The 19775-nt window shown below is 31.4% G+C and overlaps 4 protein-coding genes across 4 annotated transcripts; 3 read left to right on the forward strand and 1 right to left on the reverse strand.

Annotated features, from left to right (window-relative positions):
- The first annotated feature begins 719 nt into the window (after positions 1 to 719).
- LOC103867119 lies at positions 720 to 3213 on the forward strand. Its single transcript, XM_018658819.2, has 7 exons — positions 720 to 795; positions 878 to 949; positions 1094 to 1243; positions 1373 to 1537; positions 1618 to 1671; positions 1784 to 1933; positions 2104 to 3213. The coding sequence occupies exons 1-7, from the start codon at positions 724 to 726 to the stop codon at positions 2464 to 2466; spliced, it is 1026 nt and encodes a 341-aa protein (XP_018514335.2). The 5' UTR covers positions 720 to 723; the 3' UTR covers positions 2467 to 3213.
- Positions 3214 to 3828: 615 nt separating this feature from the next.
- On the forward strand, positions 3829 to 6955 carry LOC103867118 (the record flags this gene model as incomplete). Its single annotated transcript, XM_018658857.2, is given in 7 exon segments — positions 3829 to 3927; positions 4040 to 4189; positions 4345 to 4494; positions 4574 to 4627; positions 4742 to 4885; positions 5018 to 5210; positions 5213 to 6955. Coding segments are annotated over 7 exon segments (951 nt in total), but the record flags the coding sequence as incomplete, so codon positions are not given.
- Positions 6956 to 8621: 1666 nt separating this feature from the next.
- On the forward strand, positions 8622 to 13555 carry LOC103867117. The gene is made up of 7 exons (XM_009145152.2): positions 8622 to 11262; positions 11351 to 11422; positions 11533 to 11682; positions 11831 to 11995; positions 12074 to 12127; positions 12238 to 12381; positions 12991 to 13555. The coding sequence occupies exons 1-7, from the start codon at positions 11191 to 11193 to the stop codon at positions 13348 to 13350; spliced, it is 1017 nt and encodes a 338-aa protein (XP_009143400.2). The 5' UTR covers positions 8622 to 11190; the 3' UTR covers positions 13351 to 13555.
- A 1222-nt stretch (positions 13556 to 14777) lies between these two features.
- LOC103867121 (ethylene-overproduction protein 1) lies at positions 14778 to 19542 on the reverse strand. Its single transcript, XM_018658732.2, has 4 exons — positions 16581 to 19542; positions 15925 to 16216; positions 15533 to 15842; positions 14778 to 15464 (listed from the first exon to the last, which is right to left on the reverse strand). Exons 1-4 carry the CDS (start codon positions 18557 to 18559, stop codon positions 15244 to 15246), a joined length of 2802 nt encoding a protein of 933 aa, XP_018514248.2. The 5' UTR covers positions 18560 to 19542; the 3' UTR covers positions 14778 to 15243.
- Positions 19543 to 19775: the final 233 nt, after the last annotated feature.

The raw sequence follows: 19775 nt of genomic DNA on the forward strand, positions 1-19775 counted from the left end.
ATGGTCAATACTTAATGTAGTCAGCAATCATTTTTCCAAAAATAAACTTTCATCCCATGTTCTCCCTCTAATCTCATTTTTATTTTTCATTTTCCATAGATTTGATACAAGATTTGGTTTCCACTAAAATTTACAATCCTTACATATTATCTGAGTAAAAATTCTTGTTACGCGCTTATATAAACAAAAGCAAAAAATGAAGACATAACCAAAATAAAAGTAAAATTAAATTAGTCTTACTGTCTTGTTTATGATAAGATAACGTTTTATTTATTAACATGCATAACATATTTTAGTCAACTGTATTAAATTTAGGGTTACGGTTTTAGTGATAACTTATTTATATGAACATAACAGTACCTTATATTAAAATATTAATATTTAAAAGAATTATAATTACTGGAAGTTTGCGTGATACAATCCTAATTAAGTTATTTTGAAGTTACAAGGAATTATTATGAGAAAGTATATGTCATCCGCGCCTTGCCTTTAATGTCATAACTATATAATTAAAAAACTGATAAGAGTTGACCAAAAACAGAAGAGAAAAAATAAATTTAATAAGATAATTCAAATGCGAGTTTGTACATCATATTTCTGGTCAGAGATAAAAAAAAAAAAGGTGAATTAATATGGCAGTCAATGAATTGATTAGTTGTTGACTCCGATTGATTATATATATACCGATCCATATCGATTAAGAAATAGAAGTAGAACTTAACAATGGATACACGTCAAATGATCGTTATATTTTCTTCTTTGGTTCTCACGCAAATGACCCTAGGAAACATTGATGTTAGATTTTACGACTTCTACTTTGTTTTCCATTTCTTAGTATTTGATTTTATAAGAATTTTTATTTGCATCAATTTTACAGGAGTTTGATTGTGTTGATATATACAAACAACCCGCTTTTCAACATCCATTGTTGAAACACCACAAGATTCCGGTATGACAGTGACCTTGATTTAATCTTTTTTTTAACACTACCTTGATTTAATCAAATAAGAAATCAATTAGTGTAGACAATTTAGAAATATTTTGACCTATATTTTTCTCTAAATTAATCTTGTTACCTTCTGTTATGTTTCAGGAAAAATTCATTTCAAATAAAAGTTTTGATAGAAAAAGTAAATATAAAACAACTGATCAAAGTTGTCCAAAAGGAACCGTGGCAATCTTAAGACAAAGAAGTGAAACTGAGAGTCTTCATCTCGACACAGACGATCATTTCGGCCACCATGTATATCCTTCTTTTTCTGCCTGTTTTATAGTTTATATTCATCCCTTATTTAAAAAAAAAATATTTAGTGTGTTATGAAACATGCAAGACGTGACTTCTATATGTGATATATAATATATTATTGTACAGTTTGCGGTAATGGACACATATCCGGATGCGAGCATCTATCAAGGAGCACAAGCTGATATAAGTATCCATAACCTAACTTTACAAAATAATCAATTAAGTAGAAGTCAAATTTGGTTAGAGAATGGACCTCCTGGAGAACTCAACAGCATACAAGTTGGCTGGGCGGTACGTCTTTATAAACCTCATACATAATACACATGTAATGGAATCAATACGGCACACATCTCATCACATAGTTTACGTAGGTGCATCCAAGATTGTATGGAGACAGTGCCACACGATTTACTATTTATTGGACTGTGAGTAAACTAATACTTTTTCTTAATTATGCTTGTAGATAACCATACTTTTTTTCTTTTTTACATAATAATATTGTTAATATATTGTATGAATTTGCCTTTCATTTATCAGGCTGATGGCTATAAAACCACTGGATGCTATAATACAAATTGTCCTGGTTTTATTATTGTAACTCGAAAACCCTCGATTGGAAGCATTTTTAAACTATCCTCCGTGTATGGTGGTGATAAAACAGTTATTTTCACACCACACGTTTATCAGGTAAACATTTATTTACAATATTCTATATGCATGTTATTTAACATTAGTTTTGGGAATGGGGAGTATATATTATATAGTTTCTATCAAATATTTCTTAACAAGGCCAGTTTTCAAAAAAAAAAAGAAGAAAATTCTTAACTGTTTTCTTCTTTGCTTCAATATTTATGTAGGACGTCTTTACTCCATGCTGGGCACTGAAAGTAGATGACGAAATGATTGGATATTGGCCCGGAGAGCTATTTACACACTTGAAAAATGGAGCTTCTCGGGTGCGTTTTGGAGGAAACACATATATATCTCCAGATGGGATTAGTCCTCCAATGGGAAATGGTCATTTTCCGCTTAAAGACTATCAAAGGAGTTCGAGTTTTCTTCATGTGAAGCTTACGAATCATAGGTATCAGACAATCGAAGCTAAAACAATATTAAGGAATGCAGATTCTAGGTGTTTTAGACTAATGGACCGGCGTTACACCAAGGAGAACGGAAAGTCCTTTTCTTATGGAGGAGCAGGTGGCAGATGCGGTATTTGATGATTTTATATATGTACTGACCAAGACTATCAAATTTACAAAAGAAATACGAACTATTTTCAATACTACAAATCATTTTATTGTTACTAAATCACATTTATGTTTCACGTTTTAAATGAGAGAGTATCAATACAAAACAAACACGAGAATATTTAAGTTTTCCCTTTGTCCAGAAAACACTGCACTATACATATATATTAATATTATCCCGTCATCGAACCAGAATCAATCACAAAACCTACAAAGTTTACATTTACAATCTATGTCAATGCTCCTTTGGTTTGTTCCCAGTTCCCTTCTTGATTACAGAAGAACCAAGCTTTAGTCTCGTTCTTTCACACAAAGTTTTGACATGTAAACATCATTAAAGCTGCTAAGACATAGAACAGAGGATAAGCTACTACAAACACATGGCAATGTTTCTCAAGGAAGAACTAAACAACTTGGTGATAAAAAAAATTAGAATTCTTTTACTTGGGGAAAGAAATCTGGGTCCATCTAAATTAATGAAATGAATTATGTTCATATAAATGTATATTCTCATTTGTAAAGTGACAAAACTAACACAATAAATAGTAAAAAAACTCTCATCCTCATGTTTTCTCTCTACTTTCCATAGATTTGATACAAGTTTTGGTTTCCGCCCATTTTTACGGCTCTTATATATTATCTGAGTAAAAGTACTTATTACGTCTTATAAAAACAAAAACAAAAGAAATTGAAGACAAAAACACACAAAAAAAAAACGCAGATAGTATGATAGAAATAAGAATGAAAGGAACGAAAAATATAATAATAGAAGACTTGTTCCTTATTATTCCATCCCGGATTTGATAAGAAATAGTTAATTTTTCTGTATTTCCTTAAACTAAAAGGAATGAAAAGAAACACTAAAGAAAAAATATTCTTTATAAATAGTATCAAATCTAAGAAATGAAGAAGACTTGACCATTTCCATTCATTCTTTTGATCACTATTTGGACCTTAAACTAGTGTTATCCATTTATTGATAATTACAGAAACGGATAAGAGCTGACTAAAAAAAATTTCAACAAATCTAGTAAGAAAATGTAAATATGAGTTTGTAATACATCACACTTCTGGTAAAAGATAAAACGCGAATTAATATGGGGATCAATGAATTGATTAGTTGTTCACTCCGATTGATTATAGGGCCCCTTGATTATATATAACGATCAATTTCGATAGAGAAACAGAAGTAAAAATTTAACAATGGATACATGCCAAATGCTCGTTATATTTTCTTATGTGGTTCTCACGCATATGACCCTAGGAAATATTGATGTTAGAGTTTACGACTTCTACTTTGTTTTCCATTTCTTAGTATTTGATCTTTAATTTTTTTTTTTGTATTCATCAATTTTACAGGAATTTGATTGTGTTGATATATACAAACAACCCGCTTTTCAACATCCACTGTTGAAACACCACAAGATTCCGGTATGATAGTGACCTTGATTTAATCAAATATGAAATAAATGGGACAAGTTAGAAATATTTTGACCTTTATTTTTCTCTTAATTTATCTTGTTATTTTTTTGCTCTGTTTCAGGAAAAATTCACTTCAAATGAAAGTTTTGATAGAAAAAATAAATATAAAACAAATGATCAAAGTTGTCCAAAAGGAACCGTGGAAATCTTAAGACAAAGAAGTGAAACTGAGAGCCTTCATCTCGACACAGTCGATCAATTCGGCCACCATGTATATCCTTCTCTTCTTTATATATATAGATATTCATCCCTTTTTCTGAAAATTAGTATATATTCATTCCTTATAAAAAAATAATACTGTATAATTCAAACTATTCAGTGTGTTATGAAACTTGCAAGACGTGACTTTTATACATTATTGTACAGTTTGCGGCAATGGACGCATTTGCGGATGAAAGCAACTATCGAGGAGCACAAGCAGATATAAGTATTCATAACCTAACTTTACAAAATAACCAATACAGTAAAAGTCAAATTTGGTTAGAGAATGGACCTCCTGGCGAACTTGGCTGGGCAGTACGTCTTTATAAACCTTATACATAATACACATGCAAATGGACCCAATACGGCACACCTAATCACATATTTTGCGTAGGTGCATCCAAGAGTGTACGGAGACAGTGCCACCCGATTGACTATATATTGGACCGTGAGTAAACTACTACTTTTCTTAGTTATGTTTGTATCTAACCCTACTTTTTATTCTTCTTACATAATACTAATACGAATAATATATTGTATCAATATGTCTTTCATTTATTAGGGAGATGGCTATAAAACTGGATGCTATAATACAGAATGTCCTGGATTTATTATTATTACTCGAAAACCCTCGGTTGGAAGCATTTTTAAACAATCCTCTGTGTATGGTGACAAGCCAGTAACTTTCACACCACAAGTTGTTCAGGTAAACATTTATTGACAATCTTCTATACGCATCTTATTTGATATAAGTTTTGGGAATGGGAGTATACAGTGTATATAGTTTCTACCAAGTATTTCTTAACTGTTTTTCTTTTTGCTTCAATATTTTATGTAGGGCTTTGGAAACTGGGCACTGACAATAGACGACGAAATAATTGGATATTGGCCCGGAGAGCTATTTACACACTTGAACAAAGGAGCTTCTCGGGTGCGTTTTGGAGGAAACACATTTATATCTCCAGATGGGATTAGTCCTCCAATGGGAAATGGTTATTTTCCGATCGATGACTATTCAAGGTGTTCGAATTTTTTCATGTGAAACTTACGAATGATAAGTATCAGAGCATCGAAGCTGAACCAACAATAGGGATTGCAGATTCTTATTGTTTTAAGCTAATAGATCGGGATTACACCAATGAGACTGGAAAGTCCTTTTCTTTTGGAGGACCAGGTGGAAGTTGTGGTGTTTGATTATATTATATATGTTCTGACCAAGACTATCAAACTTACAAAAGAAATATGAACTATTTTCAATACTTCAAATCACTTCTATGTTTCATGTTTTAAATGAGAGTCAATACAAAACAAACATGAGATATTGAAGTTACAGATATAATTGCATTTAAAAGAAGAAAGAAGCATCACAAATGAAACATAGATAACAAAAGAGAAAATGACAGAACAATCTTATTTAGTTTTCCTTTTGTCTAGAAAACACTCTGCGCTAACTGTATATTAAGTATTAACGTTATGCAGTCATCAAATCAGAATCAAACAAAAAAAACAAAGTATAAAGTTTAAATTAACAATTTTATGTTGCTGCTCCTTTGGTTTGTTCACATTTCCTATCAAAACTTCTTGAATACAAAAGAACCAAGCTTAAGTTTCCCATTGGAATGTTCCGGTACAGATATGAAACGACATTGAAGCATAATAATATTTTTGGTGTCAAAGGAAATGATATTTAGTAACTGATTTTTTTAAACAAATTGGTCAAGAATGACATTGGCTTTTGCAGAATGTAAAACCATATAAACTTTAAACACGAAAATGTAGAGTTATGACTATATTTCTCTCTGGAAAATCAAATAAAATATAAAACTACACGAAAATATATAAACAAAACAACCAAACATTAAAAACAATAAATTAACAAAATGGTCAAAACTGAAAATTTAAAATCCAAAAATATAAATTAGTCTTCTATCAATTTTATGTAATTAAAAGAACAATTTTAAGGTATAGTATTCAAAAGTCAAAGCTATAACTATTTAAAAGTTGAAGCTACAAACTATTGAAAATGTTCACACGAAATTTATAACCATCAATCATAATATGCAAAATCCCTATTTTAATTTATTAATTTTTTAAATGTCAAGAAATCCTGAAATGATTAGAAATGGAAATAAATATAAAATAACGTAAACTCACAAAAAAATAATTCTTGCTATCCATACAAAATATTTGGAACTCCTACATAAAAATAACTAAAATATTTCTTAAAACTATTTTTGTCTTTTAAATCCAGTTTTCAAAGAATTAATTAAAAATATATTAAAAATAAAAAATAAAGTTGAGGTTATATGACATGAGAAATTTCACACATAACTAAAAAATAAAATTATGCCAAATCAGCATTTAATTTTATTAAATTTTCCAAAAATATTTATTTCAAAAAAAAAGTAATATCAAACAAGGTAAACTAAAAAAAGAAATTAATATAAATAAGACAGAATAACAAACTATAAATCTTTAAAAGAAATTAAATTGATTTATATACTAAATATTTGGAAAATGAACATAAAATATGTCTTAAAATGCAGGATTTTATATAATGCAAGACTTTGAAAGAATATCACTATATGAACATAAATTATCTAACAATTAACTTTACATGTGTGCTAACTCATTAAAAAGTAACATTAAAATAGTTTAACAAAACATAAATATTATGTCCAAAATTTTTCTTATATGATAGGTGATACAAGAATCACATCTTTAAAACATCAATAAAAATATTAAATTAACAAAACTAAAAAGTAAAAAAAAAAAATAGAAAGTAATTTATGTCTTCAGAAATGTAAATCTAAAGAATCATATTTATACAATTAAAATACAAAAAAAAACATATATCCTTCTAAAATTTTAACTTAACTCTTTGGAAATTTAATATCAAACATAAATTCTTCGAAAAAATGTATCCTACAGTATGTCTAAATATAAAAATTATATATATCAAAATAAAATAATTAATTAATATCGAAATAGCTAACCTAATAACAAATTAAAAGAAAATTCCAAGACTCACAATAGTCACTACAATTATTTAGTGATGACATTCAACCATATTAATGCTCCAACTACGTTTCAGAGTTTGATGGACTCGGTATTAAAACCTTATATGCGTCACTTTGATGCATAACTCATCACCATAAACATGTGAAACATCTAAAATGCGACTTTGAAATGATGAGGCAGAATGTTTGGATGCTAAGAGAAGTAAGTATCTTTTTGCTACGGAGAGTGTAGAGTATTGAGGGCATTATATATATTCTGAGGAGTATCCACATACTCAATGAAAGTTAAAGCAATTGCTTATTGGCATATATAATTATATTATTCTCAAGGACTACATAGATCTAATATCATATTTCTCTGAAAATTCAATACAAAAATGTTTAACTAACAAAAAAGGAACATAGATTATGTCTTATAAAACTGTAAAAAGTTCCAAAGATTTTGACAACCTAAAAGCCATAATTCTTGACAAACTTATTTGTAATAGTTAGGGATAGAAAATGTCCAGTTAGGGATAATTACCTGGCTTTTAAATAAATATGAAAAGTTGAAAGATACATAATAGCTAAAAGATTGATGTTCAGTCGTTTAAAATGTCAAACCATTCTTAATTAAATTATAATTTTACGCAAATATAATATTTCTAAGACGTGTTGGAAAATTTAGTATTTTTATAAATTAGTTATTAGTTAAGAAAATATCTCACATTTCCAGTAACTTCTAAAAACAAAATCATGTTTGAAAATACTATCTCTTTTCAAACTCTAAAATACTATTTTAGCATTGTTTTCACAATTATCATACTGATAGATACATTTAGAAAAGGAAGTAAAATGATGACTTCGTAATTCTAAACATATTATGAAAATATAAATACAATATTTAATGAAGTGTAAGCTCTGACAAACATAAATTCAACCACAATATTTTTTTTTTGCTAAACTTTCCACCACAATTTTCAAATTTTGTGCCTCGCATTATGCCGAATGTAAAATCAGGTTAGGTTCTTAAAATTTATGTATTTGATTGTCATTTAGTCAAACAATAAAATGATAAAGACCAGTAGAAGAACAGAAAGCATAGTTAAAGTTAGAAAAAGTATAATTCAAAAACATAATTTTTTTATTTATTTAAATAATTATTATATATATATAACAAAGGTATATAAGTCTTTAGGCAGTTCTCTCAAATAGTCATTTTTAAGTTTTTGTCACAAAAATAGCCCACAAGAAAAAACATGACCAAAATAGTTTTTTTTTATTTGAAATTTTTAATATTTATTATTTATTTTTAAAAATTTGAAACCATATCCCCAAAACTCTATCTCTTAACTCTAAACTCTAAGTCTAGATTAGTTAAACCTAAGATAAAGTTTTATTTTTACCCTTTAATAAAACTTATTTTGGTCATTTTCTTCATTGAATATTATTTTTGTGACAAAAACTAAAAAGAATTATACTAGGGAATTTCTCAAAATCTTTTACCATTTAATAAAAAATGTATTTTTCAAAATATCTTTTTATTTATGGTAAACATGAATAATGGTACCAAGAAAATGATAAACATGAAAATTCCCGCATTAAACTATATGTGTCATAATAATCAACATAACTAGAGACAATTTGCAAGTAATTAACAATTATGCTTGAAAATTCTATTTCATCAATAAACATCACCTAAATGAAAAGTTAAACATTCTAGATAAAAGAAACCTAGAAAAAAGCCAAATCAATGCAACAAAAATGAAGTTAATAAAATAAAATATTATATTTTACATACGTATAATTCATATTATGTTGTAACCTATTAGATTTTGTTTTAGTAAAGTTAATATTGCACCGTCAAACATATAAAAAATCGTTTCAATCCTAAAACCACATTTAACAACCGATTTCAAATTGATGACATAAACTTAGAAAGATATCTGTAAGTGTCTTGAGAACTTTTCTTACTATACATTTATGAGTCCGTTTTTTATTAATGATACACTTTTGATTTGTAAAAAAAAATTAGATGATTCAAGCCACATACCCAAATAAAACAATAGCTCTAAATTGACTATACTAAATATAAAATTAAATATAATATAAATGCAACAATTTATATATAAGTAAAAATGGTAAATATTTCAAAATACACAATCCGCGCGAAGTGAAGAAAAGTCTCTAGTATATTTAATAATAACTAAGTTAGTTGGAGGAGAAATAATAGGAAATTAAATTAATGTATTAGTCCAACCTAGATTATTTGCAAGTAGATAAAACGTTATTATATCTTAATAGTATTGATGATTATATGTCCATATTTCTTTTACAATCCTTTTGAAGCAGATCAATATTGACTTTATTATTATTATTGATATTTTTTTTATCACGAAAATGCCTTTATTATTGATATTGATTGATGACAATAACCAAATGCTTTTATTATTGATTGATAAAAATATAATTAAAAAAAAGGAATAAGAAAACAAATAAAGAGTGCATTGATAATATGCTCCAAATCTCAAATTTTGGTTTCCACGTTTTAGATTTTGGATTCCAAAGAAAATTACTTTTCGCACATCAATCTGGATTCCCAAAATCTTCTACTTCATGATGTAACTTGTTATTTTTCATCCATACCAAAAAACTTAGATTTATCTTAGATCATCAAAGAGATTGACAAAATGTTCTCCGGTCTGAAAAATAATTTTTTTATTGTGGATCCCTGAAACATATTTGAAACCATAATAAGATTTTGAAGATAGTATAATTAAAGTAGACTATAAAAAAATATGTAAAAGTCACGTACATGAACACATATGAAATATGTTTTTTATGCTCTGAAGATGTCTCATTATGTCATGTGCCTAACTCCTTCCGAAAATAATATGATGAATTGGTTAAAAGAATTCAATGCGGTGTTGAAACGTGAATTTTCCTTTTCATGAGTGAACTTTCCTTTTCATGAGTTGGCCATGTGTATTGCAATGACTTCATAAAACAGGGTGCATGAACCACTTTGGCAATTTTTAATTGTTTTGTCTCTCTGGATAGGTTTTATTTTCGTGAGATTCGTGAGACATGCGATGTTCGTGAGATTTGTGAGACATGCGCTTATATAAGATGTAATAACAAGTTGATATTAGGGTTGTTTTGGTACGATGGTTTATTAATAGATTTAAATGGTTCAATTATATAATAATGTCACCAATTTATAGTTAGAGTAAAAACCGGATACATATATAAGGTGAAATATTTGTCACGGGCTGTTATAATATACAAGGAAAGATCAAAAAAAATAATAAAAAGAAAGGGTGCAGTAACATTTCATAGATAGATTTTTTTGGACTATTTTTCTTTTATTAGTATAGATTATGTTCATATAAATGTATATTCTCATTTGTAAAATGACAAAATTAACACAATAAATAGTAAAAAAAACTCTCATCCTCATGTTTTCTCTCTACTTTCCATAGATTTGAGTAAAAGTACTTATTAAGTCAAAACAAAAACAAAAGAAAATGAAGACAAAACACAAAAAAAAATACGTAGATAGTATGATAGGAGGAATAAGAATGAAAGTAACGAAAAAAGTAAAATAATAGAAAACTTGTTCTTTATTATTCCATCCCGGATTTGATAAGAAATAGTTTTATTCTGTGCTTCCTTAAACTAAAAGGAATGAGAAGAAACATTAAAGAAAAAATTCTTTATAAATAGTTTCAAATCTAAGAAATGAAAGACTTGACCATTCCATTCATTCTTATGATCTGGACCTTAAACTAGTGTTATCCATTTACTGATAATTACGGAAACGGATAAGAGTTGACCAAAAAAAATTTCAACAAATCTAGTAAGAAAATCTAAATAAGAGTTTGTACATCATACTTCTGGTAAGAGATAAAAGGTGAATTAATATGGATATCAACGAATTGATTAGTTGTTGACTCCGATTGATTATATATAGCGATAAATATTGAGGGAGAAATAGAAGTACAATTTTAAAATGGATACACGTCAAATGCTGGTTATATTTTCTTATGTGGTTCTCACGCATATGACCCTAGGAAACATTGATGTTAGAGTTTACGACTTCTACTTTGTTTTCCATTTCTTAGCACTTGATCTTTTAAGATTTTTTTTTTTTGTATTCATCAATTTTACAGGAGTTCGATTGTGTTGATATATACAAACAACCCGCTTTTCAACATCCATTGTTGAAACACCACAAGATTCCGGTATGATAGTGACATTGCTTTAATAAAATATGAAATAAATTGGACAAGTTAGAAATATTTGACCTATATTTTTCTTTAAATTAATCTTGTTATCTTCTGTTATGTTTCAGGAAAAATTCACTTCAAATGAAAGTTTTGATAGAAAAAATAAATATAAAACAAATGATCAAATTTGTCCAAAAGGAACCGTGGCAATTTTAAGACAAAGAAGTGAAACTGAGAGCGTTCATCTCGACACAATCTATCAATTCGGCCACCATGTATATCCTTCTTTTCCTGTTTTATAGTATATATTTATCCCTTTTTTTTTTAAATGAGTATATATTCATTCCTTATAAAAAAAATAATTCAAATTATTCAGTGTGTTATGAAACTTGCAAGACGTGACGTTTATACATTCTTGTACAGTTTGCGTTGATGGATGCATCTTCGTTTGAAACCATCTATCGAGGAGCACAAGCTGATATAAGTATTCATAACTTAACTTTACAAAATAACCAATACAGTAAAAGTCAAATTTGGTTAGAGAATGGACCTATTGCCGAACTCAACAGCATACAAGTTGGCTGGGCGGTACGTCTTTATAAACTTTATACATAATACACATGCAGTGGAACCAAGACGGCACATCCCATCCCATATTTTGCGTAGGTACATCCAAGAGTGTATGGAGACAGTGCTACACGATTGACTATATATTGGACTGTGAGTAAACTAGTACTTTTCTTAGTTATGTTTGTATCTAACCATACTTTTTATTCTACATAATACTAATACGGATAATATATTGTATCAATCTGTCTTTCATTTATTAGGGAGATGGCTATAAAACTGGATGCTATAATACAGAATGTCCTGGATTTATTATTATTACTCGAAAACCCTCGATTGGAAGCATTTTTAAACAATCCTCTGTGTATGGTGACAAACCAGTAACTTTCACACCACAAGTTATTCAGGTAAACATTTATTGACAATCTTCTATATGCATCTTATTTGACATTAGTTTTGGGAATGGGAGTATACAGACTGTGCCGTGCCTAGAGTATTAGGAGCCTAAGGCAAATTTGTCCAATTTTTTATTATAGATAATAATACAAATTCTAATACTAGTCTAACAATAATTTTTAATACAAAATCTAAATAAAAGTTGGTATTTTGTTATTTTAGATTTTGAAGTTATTTTATAAAAGGAAAATTATAGAAAGTACCAGTGAAAATATAATACTTTTGATGGGAAAAAAAAATATAATTTTTAAACTGACAAAAAAAAAAATTCAACGTACAAAAAAAAGAAAAAACTTGTGTCTATGACAATAAGTGAAACCAGAGGAAAAGGTTTGAATTATTTAGAAGAAAACATAGGTTTTCTTTTCCAGTAAGCCACTAATTACATTATCATTTTGCTAATGACTACAAATATGGGGCCCCTAAATTTCCTAAACCAAGTGGGGCCTGAGGCTAATACCTCAAAACTTATACCATTGGCACGCCTATGTATACAGTGTATGTAGTTTCTACCAAGTATTTCTTAACTGTTTTTCTTTTTGCTTCAATATTTTATGTAGAGCTTTTTTGGAAACTGGGTACTGTACGTAGACGACGAAATAATTGGATATTGGCCCGGAGAGCTATTTACACACTTGAACAAAGGAGCTTCTCGGGTGCGTTTTGGAGGAAACACATTTATGTCTCCAGATGGGATTAGTCCTCCAATGGGAAATGGTTATGTTCCGATCTATGACTATGAAAGGAGTTCGAGTTTTCTTCAAGTGAAACTTATGAATGATAAGTATCAGAGCATCGAAGCTGAAACACAAATGGGGGTTGCAGATTCTAAGTGTTTTACACTAATAAGTCGGGATTACACCAATGAGACTGGAAATTCCTTTTCTTTTGGAGGACCAGGTGGAAGTTGTGGTGTTTGATTATTTTATATATGTTCTGACCAAGACTATCAAATTTATAAAAGAAATATGAACTGTTTTCAATACTACAAATCACTTTTATGTTTCTTGTTTTAAATGAGAGTCAGAACAAAACAAACATGAGAATATTGAAGTTACAGATATAATTGCACTTAAAAGATGAAGAAGCATCACAAATGAAACATAAATAACAAAAAAAAAGAAATGGACAAAACAATCTTATTTAGTTTTCCCTTTGTCTAGAAAATACTATGCACTAACCGTATACTAGATGTTTGGCCCGCTAGTGTTGGGTTAATCGTTTTACATTATATTTTTATTAATTTAGAAACTAGCATGATAATTAATTATTTATGTTTTTAAAAAAATAAATCAAACATCAATATATATATATATATTTATTATTGTGTTGAAATTTTACATTCAAATATTAGAAATATTTTAGGAGATATCTTTATACAAAATGTTTTGTTGATTAATATTTAATTATAAATTGTTTATATGTTATTTTCTAACTTTTATAATTGAAAACAAAATTACTTTAAGAGAACAACACAATATATCAGAATTATCTTATTTAAAAATTCTAAAATTATTAATAAAAATTCTAAGATAACAACACAATATATAAGAATTATCTTATTAAAAAAATTCTTATATTATTAATAAAAATTTGTTTTTAATCATATAATTAATTATATATAAACTCATTAAGGGTAATATTGACTTTAACCACTTAATTATTTTAAATTGTTTTTATATCTTATTTTTAACTTTTATAATTGAAAAATATGCTTTAAGATAACAACACAATATATAAGAATTATTTTATTTTTAATAAAAATTAATATTATTAATAAAATCGTATATGATTAAATAATTAATTATATATAAAATTCATTAAGGGTATCATCGTGTTTGATCACTCTAACTTTCAACGTGAGAGTTGTTGTTAAAATTTACTTAGCAAATAATAGTATAGATTCGTTTTTGATTATATAATAAATTATATATTAAATTCGTTAAGGATAGTATAGATATTGACCGCTCTAACTTTCAACGTGAGAACTCCGTTGTTAAAATTTACTTCGCAAATAATAGTATAAATTAAGTATTAACCTTATGCAATCATCAAATCAGAATAAAAAAACAAAGTATAAAGTATATATTTACAATTTTATGTTTCTGCTCCTTTGGTTAGTTCACATTTCCTATCAAAACTTCTTGATTATAAAAGAACCAAGCTTTAGTTTCCTATTGGAATGTTCCGGTTCGGATATGAAACGACATTGAAGCATAAAAGTATTTTGGTGTCAAAGGAAACTGTTTTTTTTTTGTTCACTAGGAAACTGATTTTTAAAACATTGGTCAATACAAAACAAACATGAGAAAACTGAAGTTAAACATACACTTGCACATTAAATATATATAAGAAGAATGGTATTTAGCAAAAAAAGAAAATATATAAGAGGACAGACAAATAAGAAGCATCATAAAGAAGAACATCACAAAGTGAAACACCTTTAAGAAGAACAAGACATAACAATAATTTTTCTTTTTCATTTCTCCCTTTGTCCAGAAAACACTATGCACTATATATATATATCTATATATATATTAATCTTATCCGGTCAACAAACCAGAATCAATCACAAAACCACAAAATATAAAGTTTTTATTTACAATCTATGTCGCTGCTCCTTTGGTTTGTTCCCAGTATATAGTTCCCTTCTATCAAAACTTCTTGATTACAAAAGAACCAAGCTTTAGTTTTCCATTGGAGTGTTCAGAATGGGTATGAAACGGCTTTATAAGCATAGTGTATCTGTTGTTTCAGAGGGAAGAAGCTCTTGCCGTAGTTCAGGAGATAAATAAGATTGCACATTAGTTTGTCTATGGTTGTGGTTCGCGTGCTTTGTTATAGAGGTCGATGGTATCTGTGTGGTTGGGATCAAGACTCAGAGCTGCTTCACAGTCTCTGATAGCCTCTGCGGATTTACCCATTGAATCATAGAATGCTGCCCGTAGATGTAACAGTTGAAGGTCAGGTTTAAAGGCTAAGGCTTTCGACAGCTCCTCAATGGCTTCGGTTTCTTTATGGTCATCCATTAGAACTGTAAACACAGGTTTCATTAGAAAAACAGAAGTAAGAAACAAGGAAGGACTGTGAAACTTAGCGCACCTGCGGCTCTGTATCTGTACGGGTACGTTCTCAGAGGATCTAGCAGTGTGGCCATCCCTAGGTCGCTCTGTGCCATCTCTCGGTCACAATACTCTGACCGCTTCTCAAAGGCAGATGCATTGTTCCGAGCTTTCTCTATCAGCTTCGTCATCTCATCGTAAGCCCATTTCCTTTGGTGTTTCAGATGGTACACACGAGCTAGCCCTTGGTGAGCTCTTGTGTGCTTGATGTTTAGCGCGTTCGTGTAGCAATCAGCTGCAAGATCCAGCTTATCACAGTCAACATACACACTTCCCAAGTTGTTCAAAGCCTGCAAAAAAAAAAAATACAACAAACTGTTAAATGATAAAAGTGTAATGTTAATGAACCGAAACAGTTTCTTTCACTCTTACTTGTCCCTTACGAAGACCATCTGATGGACAACGAAGTGCTTCTTCAAGGAGCTGGATCACGTACTTTGAGGACTCAGGGTCGAGCGCGGAGTCTGCAAGAGCGTAAGCTTTGAGGAAATATGCTTCGAAGGATCTTTGTATGGAAATAGATTCCTCAGCCTTGGCAAGGGCTTCTTCACGGTGGCCTGTGTCATACAGTATCCATCCTTCATAGACAAGTCTCTCATGCTCTGACTTTGAATGGTTTCGTGCTAGTCTAAGGCTACGCATTGCTGCCTTTTGACAATTTAACCTGAAACATCAAACCAACACATCATCCACTATCTGACTGAAACCACCTTGAATGGTAAACCTCATGGTTCTAAAAATGGTAAACTTGATCTTTTTAAAAAAAATGGATTTATACGACTCAAATCGGTTTAAACCATTTTAAATCAATTTAATCGGTTTATATCAATTTAAATTAGTTTAAATCTTCTGAAGTAAGTAATAATGTTAGTATAGATCCACAAAATTGTCTTTTTTTTTTTTTTGTATTTTTGTTTTGTATATCTGATTTTCATAATTCATCAAAAATAATTTTATAATTAAACCCAAAAATTAAAATATCTTATATAAATGATGGTAAACCTAAGCTTCTCAAACAAAGGATGTACCTTAAAAGAAGAAGAGACTGTCTGAAACGCAAAAGGCTCTTCCCCGGATCATTAGCCAACATATGATGAACAACAGCAAGAGAACCAATATCATCAACAGATGACCAACGATCATATAGCTGCATCCAGCAATCAGCCTGGTTCCATTGCTGTACCAGCGGGCGGAGTAGCTCCACCATATGATCACCATGAATCTTCTTGTTAAACATCAAGAAGTTCGGCTCCAACGTCAAAAGCGCTCTTATATCTTTCAAAGCACCCTCATAGTCCTCCATAGCTATAGAGATCCACGCTCGCATCTCTAAGCAGTCAGGAGAGACCTTAAACCCCATGATCTTGTTCAGCTCCGCGACCGCAGCACCGAACTGACTCTCCTCGGACAATGAGACCGCCCTGAACATGTAAGGGAAAGTCAAAGTTGGGTCCAAATCAGTGGCCATGTCCAAATCCAGCAGCTTCTCTTTACCGCTGCAGTACAAGGACCTCTCCTGATGCATCCAACCAGTAGCAGCTGAACAATCCGAGATCAGCGAGTTCATGATCTTATAAGCCGAGTAGCGATGTCCGCGCTTAAACTTAGACCTTGCTACACCAACGAGAGAGTAAACATGACCCGCCTCGACCGCGGAGCTAAACCATCTCTCCGCGTCTTTATACTCTTTCCTCTCGAGCATCACAGCACCTAACTGGTGACAAGCGAGCTGCTTCTGCCACGCCTCAACCGCATACTCAACTAAACATTCTAACATCATTACCGTTGTGTTTGATTTCATATCATCCTCCATAGCGATCTGGCTTAAGAAAAGATACAACACAAACGAACCGTGCCCAACTAAACCCAGTCTCTCACGCCCTTCAACGCTGCAAAAAATCTTCACAACGTTCGGGTTACGCATCGAGCTAGGCAACTCTCTGAGGAACACCTGAACACAAGCAGCCACCAGAAGGTACGCAGCCTCCTCCAATCCATACTCAATCAACAACAACGCATCATCAAGGTCCTTAACAAGACGAGACAAATGCGAATCGCAAGCTGCTTTCAACTCGTCGCAGCAGAACCTATTCGCCAACGTTAGCAGCTCCAAGACTATATTAACAGAAAAGATCTCAACTTTATGAATTCTACTGAAAGCCTCAGCAGCTCTCATCCCTTCCACTGAGACTCCGTTCAGCGCGAAGTTAATCGCGCTGAGTCTAGTCTCTCTAAACCCGCCGTACAGCATTACTTTAAAGGGTCTAGACAAGGAAGCAATCTTGTACCTCACGCAACGAACCTCCTCATCACCTATACAAAAGGACATATCATAATCCACGTCACACGTTGAACATTCCGAAACACAATCTCCACCGTTGGTTTCTGATCTTGAACAGAGGCAACGATTGTAAACGGACTCCGGGTCGTACCCGGAGACCAGAGACATATTAGGGCATCCGAGATTTCTTCCACAGCAATCCATCGAGGTGGTACCAATAAGCTCATCTTCTCTCCTCTCGTATCTAAGCCAAGAGGATAAAACCACTTTGGTGTGGACGTCGACGGCGTGCTGCCGAGCTGACCGGAGACTCCGCCGGAAAAGCTTCGGATCGGTTAAGCCTCTGAAGATCGCGCATTGCTCTAAGAAAGCTTCGGACTTTTCGAGGTTTGGACAGTTCTCTATCCGGCGGTGGACTTCGGCGAGCTTCTCGATCGAATCTACGAATCTGAGGGAAGGATCGATGTGAGGCTCGAGGAGATCGGAGACGGGGAGGCCGTGAGGGAGGAGGAGAGAGTCTGACGAAACGGAAGCGTTTTGGTGAGTATGTGAGGGTTTGGATCGGGTTGAGTTTACGCGAAAGTGGTCTTGGAGATGATGTAATAGCTTTTCACGGAGGCCGGTGGACGGAGGAGGAGGGGGAGAGGAAGAAGGGTAGACCTGCGTGGCTTTGCATCCTTCGATAAGCTTCAAGCTTCGCATCGTTGTGAAGAGATTAGGCTGCATCGTTTCGTTCGAAGGTTTTTGATTCGATTCGTTAACCGGAAAATCAGAGATCTTAACCGGAAAACCACTTCTTCTCTCCCTCTCACGATTTTGCTTAATTGTGTGATTCTTTGTGTTAATCGGAAAACGTGTCTAACTTTCATCAATTTCGATGTTCTTGTTTCGTTGATTCCCGACTAATTTTTTTTATTTTTTTTTCGACTAATGATCTTCCTCCTCTCTCTCTCTCTAGCTTTTGGTTTCTTGTTTTTTTTTTCTGTTTTTCATATGTTCTGTAATTATTACGTGTGTTATGTCATTTTGGTGTCTTGTTCATTTGGGGGCTTGTCTTTTTATTTCCGGTTGTGTGATACTCTGATTGGTTTATAGCTGGAAATAAAGACCAGGGTGCAGAATCTTTGTTTGTTTTGACTGACTATAGATGCTTGCTTGTTAAAAGAGATGTTGATCTAGAATAGGGGGGAGGGAGAACATGGAATCTCTCTGGAAAGAAAAAGAATGGATTTGGGCCTCAATTGGACCCAAGTGAAGAAAGCTTTAACACGATAAATGGATTGGGAGGGGGTCTTCAGAGGAAGAGATTGTTTTCTACATTTACATCTAATCTTTTTTTCTGATTGATTAGGAGAATTAGAGATGTACAAGTATCCAGAATACCATCGTTGCTGTTTGGTCAACAACGGTCTTCTGTGATGATGATTTACCATTCACTTCGATGGTTTTTTTAGGCTAGCCAATCTTTCATTCCAGGACCGTCTAACAGCACGTGCAACTGGAGCGGTCGAATAGGGTCCGAATATTTTAAAAAAAAAATTTTAGAAATTTTCAACGATATATGCATAAATTATGGTCTAAAATTTCAAAAATTAGATATAATACTCACTAATTTATAATTTATAAAAAATGTTAAACATATATAAATAAAATTATTAATTTATTAAACAATTTTATTATATTTTAAATATAACGTTAATATTTTTTGAACAGGGTCCAAACAAAATTTGAGACGGCCCTGCTTCATTCCCATATACAACTTGAACGAACAAGGCACACACCTGGTTCTTCCACCTATTATCATGATTTCAGCTCTCACAGCTTTTGCGTTCGATGTATTTATTCATCGACTCTTCAACCTTAGACACTATCACACTAGCCCTTCTCTGTTGCTACAGCTCAACACGACTCTCAGCCAAAGTCTTCAGACATTAAATCAAAT

The sequence above is a fragment of the Brassica rapa genome, chromosome A05 (genome assembly GCF_000309985.2).
Source record: "Brassica rapa cultivar Chiifu-401-42 chromosome A05, CAAS_Brap_v3.01, whole genome shotgun sequence".
NCBI classification, from domain to species: domain Eukaryota; kingdom Viridiplantae; phylum Streptophyta; class Magnoliopsida; order Brassicales; family Brassicaceae; genus Brassica; species Brassica rapa.